The sequence below is a fragment of the Dermatophagoides pteronyssinus genome, unplaced genomic scaffold, assembly GCF_027571235.1.
Source record: "Dermatophagoides pteronyssinus isolate colony J.1.1.1.1 unplaced genomic scaffold, Derpt_VIB-CSIC_2022.12 sq0012, whole genome shotgun sequence".
Taxonomy (NCBI): domain Eukaryota; kingdom Metazoa; phylum Arthropoda; class Arachnida; order Sarcoptiformes; family Pyroglyphidae; genus Dermatophagoides; species Dermatophagoides pteronyssinus.
In genome coordinates this window covers 344,275-357,959 of record NW_027461536.1, presented here as the reverse complement: position 1 = coordinate 357,959, position 13,685 = coordinate 344,275, and the positions used below count along the sequence as shown (strand labels likewise).

General features: G+C 30.3%; 1 protein-coding gene across 3 annotated transcripts; it reads left to right on the top strand.

Moving 5' to 3' along the window:
* The first annotated feature begins 3,475 nt into the window (after positions 1 to 3,475).
* Positions 3,476 to 13,466, top strand: LOC113789551 (uncharacterized). Of its 3 annotated transcripts, none has more exons than XM_075821764.1 (6): positions 3,476 to 4,614; positions 8,194 to 8,520; positions 8,595 to 9,222; positions 9,360 to 12,661; positions 12,727 to 12,890; positions 12,972 to 13,466. In XM_075821764.1, the coding sequence occupies exons 1-6, from the start codon at positions 3,721 to 3,723 to the stop codon at positions 13,114 to 13,116; spliced, it is 5,460 nt and encodes a 1,819-aa protein (XP_075677879.1). In that variant the 5' UTR covers positions 3,476 to 3,720; the 3' UTR covers positions 13,117 to 13,466. The 3 variants fall into 3 exon arrangements, with proteins under 3 accessions (XP_075677879.1, XP_075677880.1, XP_075677881.1); XM_075821765.1 differs by lacking the exon at positions 3,476 to 4,614 and adding an exon at positions 7,348 to 7,485; XM_075821766.1 differs by lacking the exon at positions 3,476 to 4,614 and adding an exon at positions 7,986 to 8,009.
* Positions 13,467 to 13,685: the final 219 nt, after the last annotated feature.

The window sequence follows — 13,685 nt, the reverse complement described above, 5'->3', positions numbered from 1 at the left end:
TGGATGATCATCCGAATAAAAATAAAAATAAAATTAACGCATCGGGAAGATGTTGTTCATGGTTTAGTTGTTGTGGTGGTGGAGGTATTGCTGGTGATAATGGTATTGATAAACAACAACAGCCATCATTTATTCATCAAGATGATTCTAGTCCAAATCGTTCAAATCCTAATCGCAATCATCGTCGTAGTCGTCGTCCTAGTAATCGTATTCATCATTCAAATCAATCGATAATGGAAAAAGATCATCCAACAATAACAAAGCGATCATCTGAATGTATTGATTGTTTAATATCCGGTTTAATGCCTAGCTGTAGCCGATTATATCAACAACAATCACGATCAAAATCTAATGATAATATTGATGATGATAATAATAATGAATATGATGATGAAAATTTGATGGATGATAGTCAAATATTGATCAAACAAAAATTAGTCAACAACAATGAACAACAAAAACGACGACGACGACGTAGATTACATCGACGATCATTATCATCATCACCGAATCGATCAATGATAATCAATAATGATGATGAAATTGATGATTGTTGTTGTGGTTGTGAAAATATTGGACAAATACGGCAACAACAGCAACAACAACGATATCGTGATCATCATCTAAAACAACGTGAACTTAAAATGATGCAATGTAAATGTTTGGAACAACAACAACAACAGCCATCAACATGTCGTGATTGTTGTTATCAATCACCACCAATAACAGCAACAGCTAAGAATATCCAATGTTGTCCAATACAATCATCACCTGTTTTACATTCATCACCATGTTGTACTTGTTGTTGTTGTTGTGATGATTCAAATTGTTCACTAATCAATGAAGATGATTGCAATCGATTATCTAAGAATAAAAAAAAGAATCGAAATCGATCATCGATCAAACAACAACAACAACAACAGCAGCGAGCACAAATGCCAAAGTCATCATCATCGGTGAATATTGGAAATATTATCGATGAAAATTTAAAATCAATAATTGATTGTCGTATGGAGAATAATCAACGACGACGACAATCATCTTGTTTACGACAACCAATAATGCAATCCAATAATAATGATTCGGTTAAAAGTCAACAAATCACCAAACAACAATTATCAAACAAATTGAATACTACAAATCATATTAATAGTGGTTATTGTTTTTGTCAAAAATGTGCAAGAAAAAATAATCTAATTGTTGCTAATCTTTGAAAAATGTAATAATTTTTTTTCAAAATTTAAAATTTCATTTTTTTGTACACAGATGGCATTATTTTGTTTTGTTTTTATTTGATAAACACGCCATCTATCAATGAATTGTACATTTTTTTTCTAAATACCTGTTGTTTCTTCTTTTTTTTTGAATTTTCTTGGAGAAAAAAAATTATCAGATTCCATGAATATGATTGACCTTTGCCAGTTTGATTGTTCGATCATACGTTTGACATTGATCCGCATTTATAATTTTTTTTTGTTGTTGTGTGCATTTAAAGCGTATAAAAGAAACTTGTCATTTTCTTTTTTGATTGACAAATTTCCTTTAAGGATTGATTTATTTTGTTTATTTTTTGTCTATAGTTGGCCTTCATTCATTCATTCATTCATTCTTTCGATGATTGGTTGATTTGATGATTGTTAAAAAGTTTGTAGGGTTATATAATAATGATGTGATAAACCTGTTCGTTGGTTTAATCAGAAAATGTTTTTCTGTCTAATGTTGTTTCTGCTTATTCAATCGGTATTCGATTGACCGGCAAATCTTTTATTTTTTTTCATTCATTCATTTAATCGGATGCTAGACAATTTGATGAATAATGATGGATTGGATGAATGATACCTATTTAGTTGATTTGTGAACGAAAGAAGAAAATCAGATCAGTCTGGAATTTTTTTTTAGCCAAATCAATCTTTGTTTGATGTAATTTGATTGATAATTTCGAAAGACAAAATCATGGTCACGATATTTTTTTTTATATAATAAAATTCATCTTGAATGTTGATTCCGTTTCCTTCATTTGAATTTTCAATTTATTCAATTTTTCATTTTCGCCTATTTTATCATAATCATTATTTCTACATCAACGGATCGTGACAAATATTGTTTTGTTTGTTCGGTTACATATCGAATCGATATATATCCATATGGTCGTTACAGGTAATCGTTGCTACTTTGACTGCTGATGTTTTATATAAATTGAATTTAAATTGCCAAGAAAAGTAAAAATTCGTTGATCAAACAACAATGTTTTGTTTTTCTCTCCAAAAGTGTGACATTGATATCGATTATTACGATAATGATGATGATGATGAAGGCAGTTGATCAAAAATTGAAATTGAAATATTGGCCAACGACGACAGGTGGTTCAGATTTTTTTACTGTCATTAGCAAACACAATGGAATTCAATATGTTTATGCATTTTGATTTTGTTTAATTTTTGTTTATTTTTCAAGAAATTCATTCATTTCTCTTCATTCAAATTTTACAGTAAATTTCAATTTCCACCTGACAATTGTTTTTTTTATTGGTTTGGTAGTTTGTTGTTGTGTAAAAATAGTCACAACCCTTTCGATTTTTTTTCCTAAATCATAAACTTGATACAAATAGATTTTTCTTTAAAAACAAAAATTTATTTAAAAATGAAATGAAAAACACCCACACAATTTGAAAATCATGAACTTTTTTTTTGGCCCGAAAGAAAAAATTTGGTGGGATGCAAAATTTCAACGAACACAACACGAAAATTTCTATTTTTTTCATTTGGAAAAAAAAGAAAGGAAAAAAAACAATGAGAAAGATTCGTAAGGGGGGATGGAAAAAAAATCGTAAAATATGTGTGATGCTTCAGAGCAACAAGCATCTTTTTTTTCTGAAAAATGTTTTTTCTCATCAATTTCAAATCATAGTGGTAGATTATGATGATGATGATAGGCAATGGTCAGACGATGGAAACATAAACATTTACGATAGAGAATGAGGATAAAATGGAGAAAAAATCTTGGCAATTTTGTTTTCCAATGTAAAAAATCTTAACGGTGTAAAAGAAAATCTTGTTTCTGGCCGGTCTTTTGGGGATTCATTCACCAATTCAAGTTTTCTCTCTCTCCATTTCGGCATCCGCATCATCATTATTTGTTTGCTAGTGATGTTCATGTCAATCTTTTTTTTTCCCCAAATAGATAGGAATAGTAGATGAATTTTTGTTTTGGCGCCTATCATCATCATCATCATCATCATCATCAACGCATCAAACGTTAATCAAATCGAGACCAATCATTTCTATTGTGTTTAGTCTTGTTGGTCTGTTGTATTTGTGAAATGTTCATGAGATTGAAACTTTGAACTCGATTTTTGTTGTTGTTGTTGTTGTTCTGTGTTTCTGGAATGTACACAATCTTTCTCTCTTGTTTGCATCTTTCTCTTGTTATGATGATTTTTTGTTTGTCTGTTTTGTAAATAATGATTGTTGTTGTTGTTGTAGTTTCGGTGGTTCTCTTTTTTAATTCTAATGTAATGTGGGTGTTGTCGTCATCATCGTTCTCGGATGTAGTTCACGATTGATGTTCACATCAACTCTGTTCATATATTCCAGAACACTTTTTTCGACATTGTTGTTTTGTGATGTTGGCCATTTTTTTCCTTTTTTTCATAAAGTTATCCAAAGTTATTTTATTTCTTGATTCTTGATTCTGTGTTTTGTTTTTGCGGTGGTCTTCAAAATGGTATATCTAACGGCACGTTCAACATCAAATCTAACATCAACTATACAATCGTTGGATAATCATCATCATCATCATAATAATAATCGTTTGATTATTGGTAATTCATTCGATATAAATAATGGTAAATTACCATCAAAAATATATCCAACCGAACGTTTTCGTAAACAACGTTTACATCAATCACAATGGTCATTAGATCCAAATGATTCATTAATAATGATTAATAATAATAATAATAATAATAATAATCAAGATGATGTTAATGATAATCATCAAAAGCTTAATCCTAATCAAATAAATCTTGGTGATGATGATGATGATGATAATCGAAATGTATCAATTAATCAACGTGAACATTCATTATTATTATTAACACCATATTCAAAATCATGTTATCTAATGGCACAACAACAACATCGTACACGACAACAACAAATGATGATGATGATGATGGCAGCAGCTGAAGAATCTTCTTTACAACAACAACAAAATCTTCAAATGATTCGATCAAAGAATCATCGTCATCATTCATCATCGATGAATAAATCAAAATCAATGCTAAATTTACGAACATCATCATCATTATCATCATCCATACAACAACAACAACAAAAACAATTGAAACCAGCTAAACATTTAAATAATTCAATTCGTTCGACATCATCATCTTGTTCATCATCATCATCAACAAGAACATCATGTTCATTGATTGAAGAATCAAATAATCAGCCAGAAAATATTATTGTTAATGTTAATGGTGATTATGATCATGATCATCATCAATCTTTGATATCAAAACATTCATCATTACCATTACCATTATCAGCATCCTCATCATCATCATTAATGATCAACAATAATAATCATCGAACTATGCAACAGATACAATGGGTTAGCTTTTCTATATAGAACAAGATTAAAAATTCTTTTTTTAAAAAAAACTTTGTTTTGGTGTGTGTTTTTGTAACTGGGATTCAATCACATCACATCATTATTGATCATCGTATCAATTTTTCTCTTTATCTACTTTTACCCTAATAACTGTGGCCTTTTTTTTCATTTTCAAACTGGTTATTGTTTGATAATGATGATAATGATGAGGGTTATATCCATTTGATGATTATTATCATCATTTTTGGTTGTTTGTTGCAAAACAACACATTTATATAGGGTGATTACCTGCATACCGAACAACATTTTATTTCACTAACAACTTGTTACAATATTCAATTCGATTGATTCGGGTAGTGGAAAAAAGTATCATAACTTTTATCCGGCCGAAGTCGTCATCGTCATTTTTTTTCGTTTGGTTATCCAATCAAAGGGGTTATCATCATCAACTCGGTTTTCGTCCATTATTTTTTTTCTATTTTGAGTTTCATACATAGATTCGAATAAAGAAAATGATCAACTTATTTACACAAATATATGGAGAGAAAAAACAATTTTTTTTCACAAAAACAACCAATTTTTTTCCACGATGAAAACAATGTTGATGATGTTTATCTGTTTATATTCAACACTAATGATGATGACAATCGATTTTTTGGTTATTTGAATCCAAGAAAGAAAAAAATCGATTATTTCATCTTTTTCATATATTTCTATATTTCTGATTGATTTTCCAATCTGATGATTTGGTTATTTTTGGTTTTTTTTTAATAATCATTTTTTTGATTTTTTTTTTTTCGTTGGCCTATAGCCAAACTTTGTTAATCTAATGTTGATGATTATTACATTGATCTGATTATTAATTATGTTTTTTTTTCTCGTCGTCGTTTCAATAAGCTTGAAGCCTATGATTATTCAGGTCACATATATGAATATAAACCCCTTTCGGATGTTTTCCATTTTAGGATGCTAACTGTGTGTGTTTGTATCTATGCAAGTGTTTCAGGAAATTAACCCTTTTTTTGTGTGAGGGTGGAGTGTTTTAGATTCATTGGAAAAAGAAACAAATGAAATTCAAAGGCTTGGTTTTTGGCTTTTGGTGAAATAATACATACAGCTTCATGAAACAAGACAAAAAAACTGGTATATTAATCCATTTTTTTCCCACTTTCTTTATCTTACAAATATCACGTAATATTTTTTTTTTTTTTTTCGATAGGATTTATTTGAAAATCTGCATAACTTAGTTCAATGAATAAATGATGTGATGGGATTAAATGTCTGTCAATTGATTGGCAAAAAAAAATTGTGAAATTGAAAACCGATTTTTTTTTGAGATTCAATTCATTTATATATCGGTTAATCATAATCGATGATTGATATAGGAGTGGCGATTGATTTTATTTTCATTGACTTTTCTGTCAGTAATCAAAAGTAAATGAAAGAAAAATCATAAATAATAATGTCTTCCAAATAGCAAATCGGATTTTGTTTCATTTTCACTGTTGTTGTTGTTGTTGTTGTTTTGTTGAATTGATAATTAATTTTCATTTTTTTTTCGTTGTTTCCCGACCATCTACTTGTTGATGTAAATCTTTAACCATTTTTTTCTTCTTTAGATGAGATGTAATGGTGTTGGATGAAAAAAAAATAGTTTTTTTTTACTCTGTCTGTCCATCTTCGACAAGACAGATCGATCGATCAACCAATCGAATCTCGGACTGCTTGACTGAATGACTGACTGATTGACCGATTTGTGGAGAAATGTTGTTGGCAAAATCTTAATGGGATGTTGTGTTGGCCAAAAAAAAACAACATCTAATTTTAGATTTCCGTCCATTGTGTATGTGTGTATGTGTGTGATATTAGATTCAATCTATAAATGTGTATCGTATTCAATTTTTTACTTTAAATAATTCTCTCTCTCTATACAAACTTCATTTTCCTAACTTTCAATTTGGAACAAACTATGTCATTTTTGGATCAATTGAAAGGAAATAGCAACAACAAAACAAAAATTGCTATTTATTGAATCAATCATTTTGATAAATTTGTAGGAATTGAATTTTTTTCTTCAATTCAATCAATCTTTAAATGTTGAAATAATTTTTTCCATAGGTGAATTGAAATTGAATTGAAAATACCTTTTGTAAATTAGATTTAGTTTTTTTTCTTCTTCTTCTTATTGATTTGATTGATCTATCATTATGGAAGAATGATGATTACAGAGAGAAAATAAGCCGAATGACAAATTTTTTTAATGTGTTTTTTGTAATAAAAATAAAACGATAAAAATAACAATCGGAATTAACATCATCATCATTAGGGTGTATGTTTTTTCTTGTTTAGTAATTTAATCCATTAATGTGATGATAATCATAATGAATTTGCACTACCTATATGCTTCACTACTCTTACCGAAAAATTTACTTCCATTGTTTTAAACATCATCATCATTTCTTTCCTATGATGATGGTAGCTGTTTGATAATTAATCCAACTATTACTATGTAGCTAGATATCAAAAAGGAAAAACTACTCAGTCAGATCATATTCTTCTTTGATACGCCATCAATTATGATCCATTGTTTATTAGATGAAAAATTGTTGTATTGATTGATTGATTGATTGATTTGGATCCTGGAATTTTATTGATTGATTTCTTTATTTGTACAATGATTTTGTATATGGTGTGAATTATTTTTTCTTCCATTCTCTCCTTTATTTGTTTTGTTTAACTGTTTAAATGATGGGACGAATTTTTCATCATAAAAATCAACAACAACGACAACAACATAATAAACATCCTCGTTCATTTAAAAATAATGATAATATTGGTCAACAACAAAAATGTTTAACAATGATTAAACAGGTATGATGATTATTTAAAGGTGTGTGTTTGTGTGTCTATCTTGTAATGATCGATGAAATTGATGACCACCTACACACACACAAAGAATGAACAAACGTTTCTGGAACAAGCAAAATTCACGAAAAAAAAATGTTATTTTTCATAGAAAATCATTTAATTACGATTTTTTTCATTCATTCATTTTCGACAACAACAACAACAATTTTATGCCAAGTCATTTTTTAAAAACGAATATCTATGGTCCTTGTAAAAAGTGTGTGGTGTTTGTACATTTCGGAGTGCAAAATGTTTTTGTTGAATTTGTCGTTTTTTTATCACATATTTTTCACATGTAACAAGAAAAAAAAATGTAGCGCAAGGTTCCTGTGTCTGTGTGTTGTTTTGATGTATGGGGAAAAATTATAATTTCATTAGTAAAATATCGAACCATATTTAGATATTTATGGTTCCTGTTCAATATTATTATGTAAAATATATTATCGGACATAAGACTTTTTGAATGAAAAACGACTTTTATGGTCTGTGTAAGTGTTGCACGTGTGATAATGATGATGACACAATTGTTATTTTTTAAAAAATTGGATCAAGTTTATAATTAGCCTTGTTGTATTTTTTGCTGTTTTTCTATTTTTGTCATTATTTTGTTTTGTTTCGAGATTAATTAATTAATATCTTTCTTTCTTTTTTCTTTTTGTTAATCAAAAATAGGCAAAACATCGAGCTTCAATATTATGGTTGATTGCAAAATCAACAGATAATGGCCGTATACCACCTGAATTACGTGATCCATTCTATCGTGATCATCATGGACAAGAATTATTAAAACCATGGATTACACAACGTATGGCTAATGGAGAATTATATGGTCGTGCATTGGCCAATATATATGGTGTACCGGATTATTCATCATTTAGCCATCAAAATATATTACAATTATTAACTAGACGTGGTGTTTTTACCGATCAGCTTGGTATTGCCGAAATAGGTGAACATATAACTGAAACAATGTTGTTGAAAAATTGTCCAGTTAAACTGGTTAGTATTTTAATTTTTTAAATAATTTTTCTAATTAACTAATACTATTGTTTTTTTTTGATTCTTAATTAAAGGCTGCTCATATGGTTATAATTGAATGTATAATGATGTTGTATATACGTGAAATATTAATACCAATCAAAGTGATGGAAGTGACTAGCCGATTTTCCGGTGAAGATATTGATGGTGTTTATACGGAATTACCACCAAGTACTGAACCTGAAGATGTTGCACTTTATTGGGTGAATCGTGCCTGTGCTCAACTAAATCAGGAGATTTCAAGAGATTATATTTTAACTCAACAACAATCGGATGAAGGTGGTGATTGTCAACCACCAGTATGTGTGCCTTCATTGGAAGAACTAAGTGATATGTGTGATGGATGTTCATTATTTGCATTAATGGCATTCTATTGTCCTGATCATGTTGATTGGCGTGAAATTTGCCTTAAACAAGATATTTCTATTGCTGATTCTATCTTTAATCTACAACGAATACAATATTTTTGTCAAGAATTATTTCCTTCCGATATTTGTTTTCTATTATTGGAAGATTTTCTATACTTACCCGAACCGATTGTGCCGAATTTCTTGGCTTTTATTGCCGATCTTTTATTTATGTTTGAAATACAACCAGTTGAATCGGTTACACCGCCATATATTCGTTTATATCCGGAATTATTTCAGGAAGAATATCAACCAAGTAAGTTGTTTATTTTTATAATCTTTATTACCTTACATTTAAGCAAAAATGCTGTGATTAAAGATTTGTTTCTCAAGCGCTGGTAGCGAACGTGTTAAATTATATAATCTATATTACCTTCTTTCTAACCCTTCTAGGTTATCCACAAATGTTAACACCATCAGAAATGAAAGCAAAATCATTAAAATCATCATGGAATAATAATAATAATAATGATTCGATTGAAACATCATCAAGTGTTGCCGGTATGATGAACAATAATAATAATGAATATCCTCCAAATCATCCAATCTATGATCGACCATCATATACACAACCACAACGAACATCATCTAATTTAACACTTAATTATCATCAAGGTTCATCATCTAGACGAAATTCATTAAATAAATCAATGAATCGACGATCATCATTATTATCGAATGGTAGTGAAATAATTTCACATAATAATAATAATCATCATCATCATTTACATGATCAATCACCCGATGTGGAAGAAAATCTATACGCCGAACCTATAACGAATCCTAATGGTGATTCAAATGTAACACAATTATCACAATATTTTTCAAGTATGAATTTAACACCATCCAATCATAATAATAATCATGGTACAATGATCAAAGATAATAATGAATATAATAAGAATCGTTCACGTGCATCCGGTAGTCATCTTAATGACTATTTCTCAAGTCTTTCCAATGTAAATGTTGTTGATCAACAAACCAATAACAATGCCATTAATACACATGTTCGTGCACAAAGACAACATCCAAATAATGCTGATAATGTTAAACAATTATTACATCATGATGAGCAACATCATCATCATCACAATTCTTTTATTGCCAATGATAGCCAAACAAATTCTAGTGATACATCAAGTATAGCGGAAATGTCCGATTATTCAACACTCACTGGCACTGCTGTTGCTGCTGATCAATCAATGATTCGTGCTCAATTGAATGAAAAACGTAAACAAATTGAACAGGAACGACAACAAGAAAAACAGAAACGCGTTTCATCTGATCACAATTTTCGACAAGAAGTATTAAAAACTTTAAAACATCAACATCAGGATTCGGATACAATAGATTTTAGTCGTAATATTGATGATGAAAATTTAACATTCGAAATACACGAATTAAATCCAATAAGACGTGAGAAAACATTTACCAGTATTCCATCATCAATGTCAGAATCGAATACCAATAATAAAAATAATAAATCAACATTTGTACGAAAAAATTTATTCTCAGCTTCGGATGATTTGAAAGCATCAATGACCGATTTGAATTATGCAAATGCCAAAGATTATCATCATCATCGTAATCAATCATCATCATCATCATCAACAAAATCTGATTCAAATTCAACCAAATCAAATGTAAATGAATCAAAGATTTCATCATTGGAAACAAAAATTACATCCAATGAACAAAAATTATCATCAGAACCAATTTTATCTGAACATAATAAATTAGAGCAAGAAATATCCACGCCACCATCATCAACGATTATTCAACCTTCACAAACAACAACATCATCAATACCACCAACTACAATACAATCATCACAGCAGCAAACACCACGAAGAAGTCAATGGGGTCAACCTATGATACCATTGGCTGGTCATCAGATGCATGGTGTACCGCCGGCACAACCAGTTGTACCACCATCCACAACACATCCTTATCATCCACCAGCATGGTCGCAAGCGGCACCACCACCGCCTCCTATGGGATATGATCCGACATCACAATGGTATCATCATCATCATCATCATCAATCTCCTTATCATCATCCGCCGCCACCACCGCAATCCACTTATCCGCCATATAATTATGGTCCAATACCGCCAATGCGTCCATATGATCCATATGGTGGTGCATATGGTAGTCCATCAGCAACTAATACAATAACATCACAAGATCCATATGTTTTATCACCAATGTCTGGATATCCACCACCAACACATTCAACACCTCAACAACAATATTCGACAATTCCAGTCAACGAACAACAATTGATGAGTAATAATAATTTAAATGATACGAATCAAATGATTGAGTCTAACATGGAAGGAAACATTCAACATGGTCATCACGAACAGCAACAACAACAACAACATCCAAATAATAAAACACAACCATCCACTGAAACATTTTTCATTTCATTCAATGATTCTGGTAATCAACAACAACAACAACAGCCGACAAAACGAACAAAATCCAATAAAATGGAATCAAATGATAGACCAATATTGTCAAGAACGGCAACGCAAACATTAGTTAGTTCAGAACAGGCGAAAAAATCACAAAATGTTGATAAACAAATAGATGAAAGAATACGAGAATTGTATAATGTACGACGACCATCGATTCCATCGGTACCGGCCGTTTCATTTGTGATTGCAGCCGATGATATACAAAATGATAATACAATTGATAATCATCAATTAGAAGATAGCCTTATGATGAATGGATCTATGATCAATAGTGATAATGATGACCATTATTATGCTGATGATACATCCTCACAACGATTACATTCATTATCAATGAATAATCAATCTATTTCGGGAAAATCAGAAGAAGAAATGCAACGTAAAAAAGAAGCAATCATGAAACAATCAATACGTCGTCGTGCACAACAGGAACAAAAACGTATACAAAAAGAACAGGAATTGGCCGCAAAGCGTGAACGTGAACGTTTGAAACGAGAACAGATGGAACGAAAAAAAGAAGAAGAACGTGAAAAACGAGCATTCATTCTGGATCAATATAAACGTCGTAAACAATTGGCCGAGGAGATTGAAAAGAATGGTGGTGTTGCTGCATTACAAAATACTGTTGCACGTAGTTCATCCACCTTGATTCTAAATCGTAGTGGTCAATCATTGCAACAACAACAACAACAAGTTAAAATGCGTTCTGGAACTCAACAACGACCAAGACCAAAATCATTACATGCTACATTATTAGATGAATGTTCAGCAGCTTTATCTACTATTTCAGGTTCTGTATCTGGATCATCATCAAGATTAAGTACATCACGTGATGAAATCGATGATCTAATGAGTTGTGGACGATTATCATCGGCAGCATCGATCACTGGTACATCTAGTATTTCAAGACCACAATCTGCAATGAGTAGTCAGCTTTGTTTGAATTCATCATCCAATACGGCTGTGTCTACACCAACCGGTGCTTTTGGTGAACATTCAGCATTTGCTGGTCTTTCTGCATTCGGTACAGATCTATCTTCGGGTAACAATCAAAATCAAGGTCCAACATCAAGTAATTTTTTCCAAGAATATAATGGTCCAAAATTGTTTGTAAAACCAAGTCAAAAATCGAATAAAGCATTAATATTGAATGCTATAAATGTTGTTTTGGCCGGTACGGTCAATGCCGATACAAATCGTCGTGTCACTGAAGTAAGTATTTGTTTTTTTGGTTTTTCTAATAATCGATAATTATTTTTTTCAAATTGAAAAAATAGGTGATAAATAAATGTGATAGTAAATATTATTTGATATTGTTTCGTAATTCTGGTCTACAATATCGAGCCATTTATTCGTATAATCCTGAACGTGAAGAAGTGAACAAATTGGATGGTATTGGACCAAAAACTGTACATAATGATATGATTGATAAATTCTATAAGTAAGTAGAAAATATTTGGATATTTTATTTCGATTGAAATTTAATCATCTTTTTTTTGTTGTTTTAATATTGTATTTATAGATACAATTCGGGTACAAAAAGTTTTACAGCAATTCAGACTAAACATTTATGCGTTACAATTGATGCATTCACTATACATAATCATCTTTGGATGAGTAAAGCTAAACAACAGCAACAACAAATGACGCCAAGACGTTTCATGTGAAAATATTTTGTGATTGGTCAAAATTCATTAATGGCAAAAAAAACATTCAAACAACAGCAAACGACAATTCTTCAAATTCCATAATTTTCGTCTTATTTAATTTTTTTTCCTTTTCCATTTTTTTCATTACAACATTTGTCTTCTTCGATAATTCATTGATTGGTTACCAGATTTTTGTTCCTTTCCTTTTTTTTCACCATTTTGATATTATTCTTTATTATTCATTTTGTATCCAAACTGGCTGTTTTGTTCTGGTTTACAAATTTCTTTTTCTCTTTCTTGTTCATTATTTTTATTATTCATTTGAATTATTATATAAATATTTAAAATAAAATGAATTTCCAATTTTATTGATCTTTGTAAAAATATTTTTGAAAAGAAATCGAAGCGATCATCGATAGATGGCAGCAATAGATCGGAGAAAAGTTTAAATTTTAAAACAACTAAATCCATGGATTGTGCACCATCACGGATATTGATCACGGACAAAAAAACCGTGTCAAAAATATTGTCGCTGTCAAAATTACTTCGTATCACAATCGAATTGACAAAAAAAAGGGTCCTAACAA

Excerpts from the sequence above, each read along its gene's own strand:
- LOC113789551 (XM_075821764.1), top strand. The coding sequence starts at position 3,721 with ATGGTATATCTAACGGCACGTTCAACATCAAATCTAACATCAACTATA. Across the intron at positions 9,223-9,359 it reads TCAGGAAGAATATCAACCAA|GTTATCCACAAATGTTAACA; the intron begins GTAAGTTGTTTA and ends TAACCCTTCTAG. Across the intron at positions 12,891-12,971 it reads ATGATTGATAAATTCTATAA|ATACAATTCGGGTACAAAAA; the intron begins GTAAGTAGAAAA and ends TTGTATTTATAG.